Source organism: Callorhinchus milii, unplaced genomic scaffold (genome assembly GCF_018977255.1).
Source record: "Callorhinchus milii isolate IMCB2004 unplaced genomic scaffold, IMCB_Cmil_1.0 Scaffold67, whole genome shotgun sequence".
Classification (NCBI taxonomy): domain Eukaryota; kingdom Metazoa; phylum Chordata; class Chondrichthyes; order Chimaeriformes; family Callorhinchidae; genus Callorhinchus; species Callorhinchus milii.
The window spans coordinates 107,193-120,677 of NW_024704808.1; the positions used below are offsets into that span (position 1 = coordinate 107,193).

General features: G+C 42.4%; 1 protein-coding gene across 2 annotated transcripts; it reads right to left on the reverse strand.

Moving 5' to 3' along the window:
* Positions 1-1,392: 1,392 nt before the first annotated feature.
* LOC121851599 (histidine ammonia-lyase-like) lies at positions 1,393-11,939 on the reverse strand. Of its 2 annotated transcripts, XM_042345606.1 has the most exons (20): positions 11,651-11,939; positions 10,830-10,893; positions 10,547-10,568; positions 9,598-9,672; positions 9,416-9,488; positions 8,948-9,014; positions 8,827-8,864; positions 8,016-8,141; positions 7,457-7,596; positions 7,299-7,346; positions 6,665-6,812; positions 6,175-6,270; positions 5,659-5,717; positions 5,451-5,531; positions 5,195-5,260; positions 4,291-4,456; positions 3,809-3,943; positions 2,988-3,096; positions 2,363-2,432; positions 1,393-1,698 (listed from the first exon to the last, which is right to left on the reverse strand). In XM_042345606.1, the coding sequence occupies exons 1-20, from the start codon at positions 11,937-11,939 to the stop codon at positions 1,639-1,641; spliced, it is 1,932 nt and encodes a 643-aa protein (XP_042201540.1). In that variant the 3' UTR covers positions 1,393-1,638. The 2 variants fall into 2 exon arrangements, 1 of the variants encoding a protein (XP_042201540.1); XR_006085933.1 differs by lacking the exons at positions 1,393-1,698; positions 2,363-2,432; positions 2,988-3,096 and having other exon boundaries at positions 3,877-3,943; positions 4,165-4,456.
* Positions 11,940-13,485: the final 1,546 nt, after the last annotated feature.

Consider the following 13,485-nt stretch of genomic DNA (forward strand, 5'->3'; position numbering starts at 1 on the left):
AACCACAGTCCTGAGGGATTGATAGAGAAGTGGGGATGTCCAGACCTCCTCCAATCACATCACAAGTTGCCGTGTGTTCCCTCCCCCTTCCCAAACCCCTCCCCCAGGCCTGAGTAAAGCCCCTCCCCCTCCACAGGCTCCTCCTCCGAGACTCAAGTGTTGTGGTCAAAATTTGTTGGGTCAAAATACAACTTTGCTGCACAACACAACGTAATTGCAAACCGTCTCCTTCCTGCCATTGTCGTGGAGCTCTCGCCTGGCGAGCCAGAGGACCCGGGTTTGATTCCCGGTCGGGACACAACCTTAGACAAGTTTCCTTCCTCCACACACCTCTGTTTATTTAGCAGTAAGTAGGAACCCGGTTGGTAGTCGATTGCATCTTTTCTATAAAAAAAGATTTGCCTGGAAGCGAATGAGTGGCCACCCCCCAACCACCCGTCCCTAACCCCCCCCCCCCCACCAGGTATCATTCTGTGCTGCAGTTCACAGCCTCATTGACTCGGGTGTCCTGGGGGTCACTTTGTCATGACTGTCGTTTATTGTATAATCCAGTTATGAGTCAACAGCCGGCACATGGTATTGTAATCGAACGTAGGTCACTGCCACACAGCGACCTCTGTGTTGTAGGCAGCTGGTGTAATGCCTCTTGCCTTTGGAAGGAGGAATGAATCCAATAGCATTGCATTTATCTGTCCTTGATGAGACATTAAGGATTATTAGTAATAGTAGTTAATTGCTAACTGAGAGCTGGCTCAGGGGATAAGAAGTAATCTGATGTTGGCTTCTACCTGCAGTGTGTTAGAAAGATAACTCACTCAAGAACTATTTGACTGTAATATAATTTACTGCTCTGATTTATATACTATTGCTCTGCATCAATAGCAAACCTTAAAGTCACATAACGTATTGGTTAGAGCATTCACCTCGCAAGCGAAAGGACCTGGGTTAGATTACCGGGCAGGACAGAACCTTAGGCAAGTTTCCTTACTCCACATGCCTGATTACCAGCAGTAAGTAGGAACCCGATTGTTACTCAATTCGCAGATCACGTTCCGGGGATACTAAGCCCTCCAACAAAAAAAAAGCAGGTCTTCTCGCTTGCAAGGCGAGTACACTATCCACTACACTACAGGACTCCACAACTTATTGTCTAGTAATTGGAAATGGTGTTATAAGGTCCCTCTGTCAAGCTGAGAGTTACTAGTATAGAAATATCAGTATATTACAGCATATTCTGTGAAGCGCTTTGTGATGTCCAGAAGACTTGAAAAGCGCTATATCAAATGCAAAAAGTTCAAAAAGTTTGAAAGTTCGAAAGGTCGAAACATTCTGACAAGCAGAGAAGCAGGTTTATATAATGGAGAGTTTATGGAAAAAAATGGTAGATTGTCATGATGACTGAATTGAGTTTTATATATATTCCAATGACCACAAAACAAATACAAACACATCCCTAGAATCACGAAATAGTATTGTTTTCCATTTACAGTAGACAGTAATACATCAAGTTAAAATAATCTTTGTGTTTCTCCAAAAGAGATCTTTAACCGTCCTTATACACTGAGGCCATTTCTTAAGCAGTTATTTATCTGATGATCACAGAGAATTCTTCAAAGATCCATCTGTTGGAGCAAATGCTTATTCTGATGTCTTAACATTCCTGTAATGTTCCATATATGGCTGCACTGCTTGCCAAACCTGTTTAAAACAAATCATTACAAAATTATAATAATAATAATCCTTGCATTTGATATAGCGCCTTATCAAGTCTTTGAGAGTCTCAAAGCACTTCACAGGATACCCTGTAAAGTGAATTGACTGTGTGCTTGTGGGCAAAACACGGCAGCCAATTGTGCACAGCAGCGTCCCACAAACAGTCGTGGATTAAGTGACCAAATTATTATTATTATTTTTGTTATTATTAGTTTTTAACAAAATATTACTCCGAGAAAAGTGATCCGCCAATCGACTAACAACTGGATTCCTACTTACTGCTGGTAAACAGAGGCGTGTGGAGTGAGGAAACTTGCCTAAGGTTTTGTCCTGCTCGGGAATTGATCCCAGGTCCTCTCGTTTGCGAGGCGAGTGCTCTAACCACTGAGCTACAGGATTACTGAACCTGATTATCACTGCTTAACAAGAAATTGTTGTTAAGCAGTGATAATCAGGTTCAGTAAACCTCACATCAGTAAACCTCACATTTAATATGACTTATGCAATGAATGAGTTTAGTCAAACTTGCGTAGAGTATAAACACTTGAATGAGACGTGGGCAATGTATGACTTATACAGATGAGATTTATGCCAGTTTTACTGTATCTGTGAAACCTTCCCAGAAATGTACAATACAGCAGTAACTTGCCTTTTCTTCAGTCAGCAGCCTCTGAGCAGTTTCAATGTCTGGGGCCATGGAACGATCTTTATCCAGGGCTCTGGACAATGACAACAACAACAAGAACTTGGATTTATATAGCGTCCTAGAGCACTTAGAGCAGAAGGTGCGAAGGTTAAGGGGAATATAATAAAATAATTCTAGCATTTGATACAGCATCTTATCATGTCGGTCAGATGTCTCAAAGCGCTTCACAGAATATACCGTAAAGTGAATTGACTGTGTATTTTGTGGGTGAAACGCGGCAGCGAATTGTGCACAGCAGTGTCCCACATACACTCGTGGATTGAACGACCAATTTTTTTTTGAAAGGATTATTATCCCCAGAAAAGCCATCCTCCAATCAACTAACAACCGAATTCTTATTTACTGCTGGTAAACAGAGGCGTGTGTGTGGAGGAAGGAAACTTGCCTAAGATTTTGCCTGGGAATCAAACCCAGGTCCTCTCTCTCTCGCTTGCGAGGCGAGTGCTCTAACCTGAGCTACAGGACTCTACATATCACAGTAACTGAAGGTGAAAGTTGTTTTTAACCTTCAAGCAATTTATTATTGAGTATTTTCCTCTGAGACGAAGGTACTGATGCTATGACTTACTTGACCACTGAGCGCACTAGTTGATAGACGGTTTCCAGGGGGGCTGTGGTATGAAGTGGGCGCAGGAACTCCAGAGCCTGACAAGCTGCCAGAAGCTCTATAGCGAGCACTGAAACAACAACATAGTCCTCACATCAATCTGCTGTTTGTTAGTTTAACACAAATAACATAATGACCCAACAAATTCCTTTTTTAGTTCAAGTTGCGTTCATATAAATATAGCTTTAAATTGCGCATTGCTTTCTGATAATACTAGTTTAATAATAATAATTTAATACTAATACAAATTACTTTAGTAGTAATAATAATACCTTTAATAATAACATTCATAACAATTTAATAATGAATTAATTTAATAATGAATTAATTTAATAATAAATTAATTTAATAGTAATTTACAATATATTCTGTGAAGCGCTTTGCGATGCAGGTCACAGCCACACAGCGACCTCTGCGTTGCAGGCAGCTGGTGTAATGCCTCTAGCTTTTGGAAAAAGGAATTAATCCAGTATCATTGTGTTTATCTGCCCTTCAGATGAGAAGTTAAGGAATATTATTAGTAGCAGTTAATTGCTATCCTTATAAGGTGCTACATCAAATGCAAGGATTATTATTATTAAAGAAATATTTCCCTGTTACCAATTTTACTGTAATAATAATAATAATCCTTGTATCTGATACAGTGCCTTATCATGTCTTGGAGACGTCTCAAAGCGCTTCACAGGATACACTGTACAATACATCATGAAATGCAACAATCAAATGCGAGGATTATTTTATATATATGTGTGTGTATTGTTTGTTCTCTTAGTCAGGGTTACCTTGCTCCACGTGCTCTATGACCCTCAAGGCTTTCCTGGCAGCCCAGCCCCCCATAGAGACATGATCCTCAGTGGCTGCACTGGTGGACAGGGAGTCAACTGATGACGGGTGGCACAGAACCTTGTTCTCAGACACTGCAGCAACATCAGTTATCAACAGATTATTTCACAATCACCTGTTCCATGTGATTTAACTTCCGTTGTCTAACTACATCAGCAACACAATATTGGCAGCCAGTGTGGTAAGTGTGTATATAACACATATATATAAACATTATGTTGTAGATTGGAAATAACATGATTACACAGCAGAATTATTTATTTTAATATATTTAACAGAAAAGATGACATCTTACTTTGTTATATCTTGTGTTGGGGAGTAAGCAGGTGGAAGAGATTGGGAGGTGCCAGGGCAGGAAGGGAATTGTAGATAAATGGGAGGATTTATTTTATTAAGACATTTATAACTGTGATATCTGTACCCAAAGCCGCTGCTGTGCAGTGAATCACCATGAAGCCACAGTTCAGACCCCCGTCAGTGACCAGGAAGGCCGGCAGGCCACTGAGAGAAGGGTTACACAGCCTCTCGATTCTCCTCTCACTGATTGCAGCCAGTTCATGAACACCAATAGCCAAGTAATCCAGGGCCTGGAGAGTTCGTTATAACACAAGATACAACATTCAGTCAGTCCATTTAGTGTGCAGCTGTGAGTATCTGTTTGCCAATACAATTTCAAACATTGCTTAAACTATCAAAATCTCCTATAAGAATACAGTAAACCTACAGTAAACCTCACATAAATCGTATCAGCCACAAATTTACGGTCAATTCACTTTACAGTGTATCCTGTGAAGCGCTTTGAGTCGTCTCGAAGATGTAATAAGGCGCTATATCAAATGCAAGGATTATTATTATTATTTTCAGTTGGGACCATACATTTAATGTGACTTATGTAAAGTATGAGTTATGTCAAACTTGATTAGAATAGAAACTCTTGAACAGAACTTGGGCAGATGTACGACCTAAGTGATGATACGGTTTACACAGATCAGACTTGGGACAGATTTATTGATGCTTTAGAGATTAGTAATGATTACTTATGAGGTGGTAATGGATGAAGTAGTAACCAATGAGGTAGAAACACTGTAGAGGGATGTGATAATCCAGTAGGATAATTTGGCTATTGGTGGGTACGGCTGGTTTGGCTTGTTTTATTTCTGTTACGATATTCTTACAATATGTTCACAGTGGGATGTTTATCCCTGGCCCTACATGAATTATTCTCTAAACAGTTTGAACAAATGCTTGGGGAACCCTAATCTGCTTGGGGTGGGGAGTGCGCTGTATATATTTATATATGCAAGTTGTTGTTGATGATCACTTACTTTAGCCGGATATTCACCGTGGAAATTTCCACCTGAAATAATTTCTCCTCTCTCTGCAAATACGATCTTCAAACATATTAAGGTTCAACATTCATCTGCCAGATTGTAATTGCTGTGCGCAATTGGCTGCCGTGTTTCACCCACAAAATACAGTCAATTCACTTTACAGTATATTCAGTGAAGCGCTTTGAGACGTCTCGAAGACGTGATAAGGCGCTATATCAAATGCAAAGATTATTATTATTATAAAGGATACCGGGTTATCTGTAGCACTATTAATTTCTGTCAGGATAATTTTTTTCACAAAAGCAATAGTTTCATTGACCACACCGTGCACCTGGAAGAAATGATTTCCAAACAAGAGAAGCTTTGTTATTGTTAGAACTTAAAACGAGAGCTGCCATGGTCAGCTTGCCTGGTGTAACAGTAAATATGTGACATTATTTATGTGTCATAGTACTTACCTGAGAGCAGCAGCATATTGTGAAGGGATCCTGAACACGATCACAGAACCTGTGGCTGTCTGGGAAAGTTTCAACAGGTTAGAGGAACATTAACACAGAGACATGAAGCAAGAATAATAGCAGCAATAATAATAATAATAATCCTGGGCATTTGATACAGCGCCTTATCGTGTCTTCGAGACGTCTCAAAGCGCTTCACAGGATACACTATAAAGTGACTGTATACTCTGTGGGCGAAACGCAGCAACCGATTGCAAAACATAGTGTACGGTGTCCGACAAACAGTCATGGATTGAGTCACTACGATTTTTTTAAAGTGATTATTACACTTGGTAAGCGACCTGCCAATAACAAATGGTTCCTACTTACTGCTAGGTAAACAGAGGCGTGCATGGGGAGTAAGGAAACTTGCCTAATGTTTTATTTTGCTTGGGAATCAAAGCCGGGTCTCTCGCTTGTGAGGCAAGTGCTCTAACCGCTGAGATACAGGACTCTACAAGGTGGTGAAGGTTCTACCTGCGATCTCGGATGAATGAATGTCAGAATCCAGTAGTGACCTAAAGCGAGAGGCTACCTCGGCCTGGCCAGGGTGAGGGCGGGAGCTGTGGATATCTGTCACGTGAGAAAAGGAAAGAAAGGCAGTATTGGCATTATGTTATCTGAAGTGATAAGAAAATTAAGGGTTTGATAAGAGTCTCCAAACCAAACTGAGAATTTTCCACATCCCACCTTCACACGGAAATCCCAGAGAGAGATTGTTGCAATGGAATGTGTGCTCTCTCTCTCCCTGGAGGGACACATCCTGTTTACCTAATTCCAGAGAGTATTAGGCGCAGGTTGGCGAGAGCCAAGGCTTGGGGGGAGCCCAGAGTGTGTCGGGGTAACTGCTGGAGTCTAACCAGCTAAACCCACACAGCTTGGCCGTTGATGTCGCCAACTGATATATAAGGAAGGGAAAAATGCCAATAGAGTAGTTTACATCAGGTCTGTTTAACAGAATACTCACCACTGTCAAAGGCTCTTGTGCTGCCTTTCAGAACCTCCAGTGTAAGAGCTGCTATAATGTCAGCCTGTCTGGCTATAGCAGTCGCTCTCTCCACAGCCTCAGCTCCCAGCGACGTGATCATCTGTGTCCCATTAATGAGTGACAAACCCTAGCCAGGAATGGAGATTTGAGTTAAATACATTCAATGTTCCTCAACAGAAAATGAGTTCCAAAAAATAATAATAATCCTTTTAACTGGATTAAACGTCAACATTTTCTCCAGAAATTCTCATCATTTCCAATGGTCTGACCACAGCAATATAATAATAATAATGTAATAATATAATAATAATAGTCTTTTTATTTGATATAGTGCCTTATCATGTCTTCGAGGCGTCTCAAAGCGCTTCATACTGAAAAGTGAATTGACTGTGATAAAGACGTGATAAGGCGCTATATCAAATACAAAGATATATTATATATATATACATACATACAACTGTTGCAAATGAAAAGAAATGTTAGCTAGCAATGTCCCCGACACATTGCTTTTCTGGTTCCTGAGATGTGGTGTGCTAGTGTTTGAGATATAGTGATGATACCAATATGTTCCAGGTGACGTCCAATATGTGTGACATGAGTAACGTTTCCTTACCTCTTTAGCTTTCGGTGAAATCGGCTTGAGACTGTGAGCTCGTAAAACCTAATCAAGGGGGATACAGCAATGGGACATTTTTAAACAAGTATCTAAAATCCACTAAAGCTACAGGACTCCACAATAAATATAAAGAATAAATTGAAAACAAATGTTACGTCTTCAGCATCTGCCCATCCACATTTTGGTGACCACATTTTGCCTTTGCCCATCAGCCCCAGGGCGAGGTGAGAAAGGGGAGCCAGATCTCCACTGGCCCCAACTGTTCCCTTCTCTGGGACGTATGAGAGACAGGAAGCTACAGGAGACAACATTAAACAAATTAGGTTAACATTTTGTAATTATTTTGTCTATTACTCTTTACATGTAGTGCTTAACTCTTCTTTTTTCATCAACAACAATTTAATTAACAACAGCAACAAGTGACATTTACACAGAGCCTTTCACATCAGGAGGATGTCCCAAGGTGCTGGACAGTCAGGGATTTGGATCCAAGTTGGGATCAGGAGGGGCGGAGGGCAGGGAGGGTGGGGGAAGGAGGGTGACTGAAGGTGCAGTCAAAGAGGAGGGTCTTGAGATGGAGCTTGAAGGAGGCGAGGGAGGGAGAGAGGGGAAGGGATTGTGGGATGGAGTTTCAAAGATAGAGACAGAATGTTGCACTGAGTCCATGTATGTTCATATGACCATAGGACCATAAGATAAAGGATTATATCTTGCCGTTAAAAGCCTGGATCATTTGATGGAGGGTTTCTGAAGAAATCCCACTGTGTCCCTTAGAGAGAGCATTGATCCTCAAAGCCAAGAGCATCCGAGATCTTTCCTGTGACAAAGGTTTTCCAACACCTGGACGAGGACAATGTAATAATAACAATAATAACAATGATAATAATAATCCTTGCATTTGATACAGCGCCTTATCACATCTTCAAGACGTCTCAAAGCCTCACAGGATATATTGTAATGTAAATTGACTGTATATTTTGTGGGAGAAACACAGCAAATTGCGGACAGCAGTGAATGTACAAATGCAAATACTTCCAAACCATTTCCACTTACAAAATATTTAATGCAGATTGTTTAGAAATCGTATGAATTCTACACTTTTTTAGTTATTTTGAATATTCCATTAAATTGTCTTTCCTTCCAAATGAAGCAGAGTGGACAGATTTCACTTCAAATTGGATCTCATTAAGCAAATACAGTAAACCTCACATAAGTCGTATCAGTTGGGTCCATACATTTAAGATAACTTACAGAAAGTATGAGTTATGTTAAACTTGGCAAATGCGACTTAGGCGAATTATACGATTTATACAGATCGGACTTATGCGAGTTTTACTGTATCTACATTGCGTAAAATATTTTTGTTCATTTATTGTTGATAAGGTGAAAAAAGGTCAGAGAAGAAATATGTACTTAGCTGTAAGGTGATAGCAAAACATGTGTTTGACAGACAATAAAGCTCTCGAGTGTTTCAGGCAAGTGACAGAAATTTGCGTGGGGAAAGGAGTTACAGTACTTTACCTACCCACTGCAGAGGCCAATATAACATTCTCTTGGAGCTCCCTGTAACAGCAAAAGCTCGATTAATGAACAATGCAAGGAAATCACCGTTACACCAAACAGTACAGAACTGGCCACATACTTACTCCAGCTTGTTATTTGGAATAACAATTCTGGCGAATTTCCCAAAGCCGGTTGTTATTCCATACACAGCTGCAATGGAAAATATTAGAAGACATAAGGTTTAGGAGTCACGATGCTCATATGTCCTCAGTTTGTGTTAACTTCAATTTCTAAAATATCACATGAAGTGATTCGAGAATATCTAATGATGGGTTTCTAGATGACAAGATTTTTTTTCAAACAAAGTAGAAATAGAGCATGCATTTGTTCCATTTTTGACAGATTAAAAAAAATGTTGGTCACTCAATGCACGACTGTGTGTGGGGACGCTGCTGTGCGCAATTGGCTGCCGCGTTTCGCCCACAAAATACACAGTCAATTCACTTTACAGTCTATTCTGTAACAAACTTCGAAACGTCTTGAAGACATGATAAGGGGTTATATCAAATACAAAGTTTAATATTATTATTATTGACGGAGTAATGTGCAACCTTTGTTTTCGTTGATGATTTTCTCCACAAGGTCTCGGGATTTTTTGACTCCTGTGACTGCCTCTGGAGTGAGCTGAAAGACAAGAATCCATTCTGCATTCAGGTGCCAAACCATTTTTAATTGAAGCGATTGGTTTTAATATCAAATGTCAAGCAATCCTACTTAACAGAGAACACTGTACCTGGATCTTGTACAGCCCTTTACCAAGCTTGACCAGGTTTTCTGTGGTTAAGGTCTTTCCATCCAACTCAATGTACTGAGGAGAACAACAATCACTCACAAGAGATCATGAGTTACAGATTAGAAACTACATTTCAGCCCATCTGATCGCATCCTTCCAGAATACCCACCTCATCATACAGCACAGAAGGAGGCCATTCAGCCCCTCGTGCCTGTGCTGGCTCTTTGAAAGGGCTACCAACTAGTCCCACTCCCCCACTATTGCCCCAACTAGTCCCACTCCCCCACTATTGCCCCAACTCGTCCCACTCCCATATTCTTACCCCATAGCCCCACACATTTTTCCATTTTTAAGTACCTATCCAATTCCCTTTGAAAGCATACATAAAAAACCTTCTCGGTGTTTAACCTAGACTTGCCCTTCACAGCCCTTAACCTCTGCCCTTACTCTGCCTTTACTAAAATTTGCCAGACAGCGCTCTCAATGGCTAAGCTGTCTGGGTTTAATTGGTCAGACTCCAGCAGTTACCCCAACGCACACTCTGGACTCCCCCCAAGCCTTGGTTCTTGCCAACCTGCACCTAATACTCTCCTGAATTAGGTAAACAGATGTGTCCCTCCAGAGGGGGAGAGAGAGCGCACTCCATCCCAACAATCTCTCTCTGGGGTTTCCAGGTGTAGTTGGGATGTGGGGAATTCTCAGTTTGGTTTGGAGACTCTTAAGCAACGGTGACGGGTTTCCGCATGTGTCAGACACCCGGCTGAGCAAAACAAAATGACTCTAATAATGCAATTTCACATCTTATCTCTGATGCTTTAAGCAGAATGTTTCTCCCAAGATCTGTCTTCATCAAAACCATCTGCTCAGATCCATCCAAACAAAGCATTACTGATTTTAAATCAACGTTAAATTAAATTTAGAGTGGTACAATAATTCTGTCTTCTCTTACCTCCTGGGGCTCCCGATATTTTCTGTAATATTTATTAAGAATTTGTAACATGATGTGATAGATTTGTAGCACCAGCCTCCTTAGCTGTTTATTAACTCTGGAGACCTGTAGCTCAGTGGTTAGAGCACCCGAAAGAAGAGTAACCACAAGTTGGACAAAGAGCACTCTTTCATAATAATCAATCTCAAATATTACAATGATACACCTATACAATACATGACACTGCATTCGACCAGTACGTAGCATTGATTACATGGCAAAATAAACACAAGACAAAGGATACAGAAATGCTCTTTGTGTGCTCAAAGAGTTGAACTCTGTGGCTCTGGAATCATCTCCTGTGATAACTATATAACAGAACAACCAGAAGACTTTAGACATCAATCAGGTCCAATCATTGATGTAAACACACATCACATAGTAACACTCAAATACTTGGGGAGGGCTGTGTTGTCACAAGTGCCGTCCATCAAAGAAAACGTTAAATCAGGGTTCTGTCAGTCCATTCAGGTCATAAGGTAAATATGACCCTGAATGGGCTTTGTTTGTTGGAGTCCTGTAGCTCAGGGGGTAGAGCACTCGCCTCGCTAGCGAGAGGACCCAGGTTCGATTCCCGAGCAGGGCGAAACCTTGGGCAAGTTTCCTTACTCTACACGTCTGATAATAATCCCTCAAGAAGAAAAAAGCAATTATAATTTGGTCACTTCAACCCACGACTGTTTGTGGGACGCTGCTGTGCGCAATTGGCTGCTGCGTTTCACCCAGAAAATACACAGTCACTACACTTTAGTGTATCCTGTGAAGTGCTTTGAGATGTCTCGATGACGTGCTCAGGCGCTGTATCGAATGCCAGGATTATTATTATTGTTGTTTATTAGATTGCAATGATCTGCACAGAAGGGGCCATCGTGTTGGTACACATCAGCACAGACTCCGTCTCCTATTGTCTATCTGCCCCGGGAGGTTGACTGAGCTCTTCATTGATCTTCAGCAGGTTCATGGCAAGTGTATCTGCCGTCAGTGTTTTGTGTGAAGCGCTTTGAGACGTATTATGAGAACAGTAAATGACATCATTGGCCATTTGTGAATGAAGAGGAAACCTACCAACTTCCACAAAATCATTGTCTTCCAGAACGTCCTCAATGGCATCATCGGGATCTAACAATCCCTGTCCCTGACAGCGTCTCATCAGGAACGTCACGTCAGCCACACAGTCCAACCCGCCATTGTCTGGCTTGTTCTTCACGTAGCGTCTCAAGGCCTCTCGGCCCAACCACAACACGGTGCTACACGTGTCCTTGCAGGGCACCGTCAGCCACTCGCTCCTCACGTGCACGGTGTAGCGAGGCATGGCCGCTGGGAGCTGTGGTGCTGTGTGTGATACTGCCAACATCTGGTCAGTAATCCTCCTCCAAATTGCAATTTATAATGTGTTGCTTGTTAATGAATATAACTTTGTTAACAAATTACAGATTTCAGTATAAAATCCAATTCCTTGTGAGCTCGTAAGTCATTCGAAGAATCAGAGGGGATATGTTGCTGGCTGTTTTGGTGTCATATTCATGATTTAGTGCTCAGAATTTTGCTTCTGCAAACATACATGATCAAAATGATAATAATAATCCTTGAATTTGATAGAGCACCTTATCATGTCTTCTCAACGTCTCAAAGCGCTTCACAGAATAACTGTAAAGTGAATTGATAGCGTATTTGTGGGCGAAACCCGGCAGCCAATTGCACACAGCAGCGTCCCACACACAGCCGTGGATTGAAAATGACCAATTTAATATTGGTCAATTTATTATAATTAGATCCTTGGCTGATCTGTACCTCAATTAATCCTTTCAATTCTAATTTCCCGCTTTCTCCACATTATCCCTTAATACCCTGACCAACCAACAATCCATCAACCTCAGTCTTGAAGGTGCGGATGGATCCAGTACAAAGTCTGGCCCTGAGGTGAGTGGGTTTTTCTAACTCTACACTTTCTGCTGATCAGAATTGTTGAGAAAACTCACTGCTCATAGTCCAAACCGTCAATCTAAGGACAAATAACTCACAGAAGTCAAATTGGTGATGCGGATAATCCAAAATAAAACATCAGGTATCAAAGTCAGAAAATCAACTAATGCAATGGATTGCATTGACCCCTGAACTGCCCTTTCTCCCCCACATCTGCACCGTGACCGGTACTGCCTACCACCATCTCCACAACATGGCCAGACTCCGCCACTGCCTCACCCCTCCGGCTGCCGAAACCCTCACCCACACATTCGTCACCTCCCTCCTCATCGCCCTTAACAACTCTTCCCTTCACAACAATATTACACGTGTACAGCGCCTTTCACGTCGGGAAGACGTCCCAAGGCGCTGGACAGTGTACAGCATTTCAGACCTGAGCTGGGGGTGAGGGAGGGGGCATGGTCAGAGGAGGGTCTTGAGGCAGGACTTGAAGGAGGATAAGGAGGAGGCGAGGCAGATCGCGTACTCTCATGCACCAGGCTCCGTGACCCCATCACTCCCACCCTCGCCCGACTCCACTGGCTCCCCATCCCCCAGAGGATCGAGTTCAAGATCCTCGTCCTCACCTTTAAGGCCATCCATGGCGTTGCTCCCTCCTACTTCTCTGACCTGCTGACTCCCTACCAACCTGTCCCCTCCCTCCGTTCATCGGGCTCCGGCTGCTCCATGTCGCCCGCCCGACCCGCCCTACCATCGGTGGCCGGGCTTTCAGCCTCTCTGCCCCCACACTCTGGAACTCCATCCCACGGTCCCTTCGCCTCGCTTCCTCCCTCACCTCCTTCAAGGCCGGTCTCGAGACCCTTCTCTTCGACCGTGTCTTTGGTCTCCCTCCCACCTCTCTGCCTTCCCTCCCCTCTACCCTTCCCCCTGCTCGGGTCCTGACCCAACTGTCCAGCGCCTCGGGACGCCCTCCCAAC

Coding starts and splice junctions, on each gene's coding strand:
- LOC121851599 (XM_042345606.1), bottom strand. CDS start 11,939: ATGTTGGCAGTATCACACACAGCACCACAGCTCCCAGCGGCCATGCCT. Junction 6,813..7,298: donor TTTCACCGAAAGCTAAAGAG/GTAAGGAAACGT, acceptor ATTCCTGGCTAG/GGTTTGTCACTCATTAATGG. Junction 2,433..2,987: donor CTAGTGCGCTCAGTGGTCAA/GTAAGTCATAGC, acceptor GTCATTGTCCAG/AGCCCTGGATAAAGATCGTT.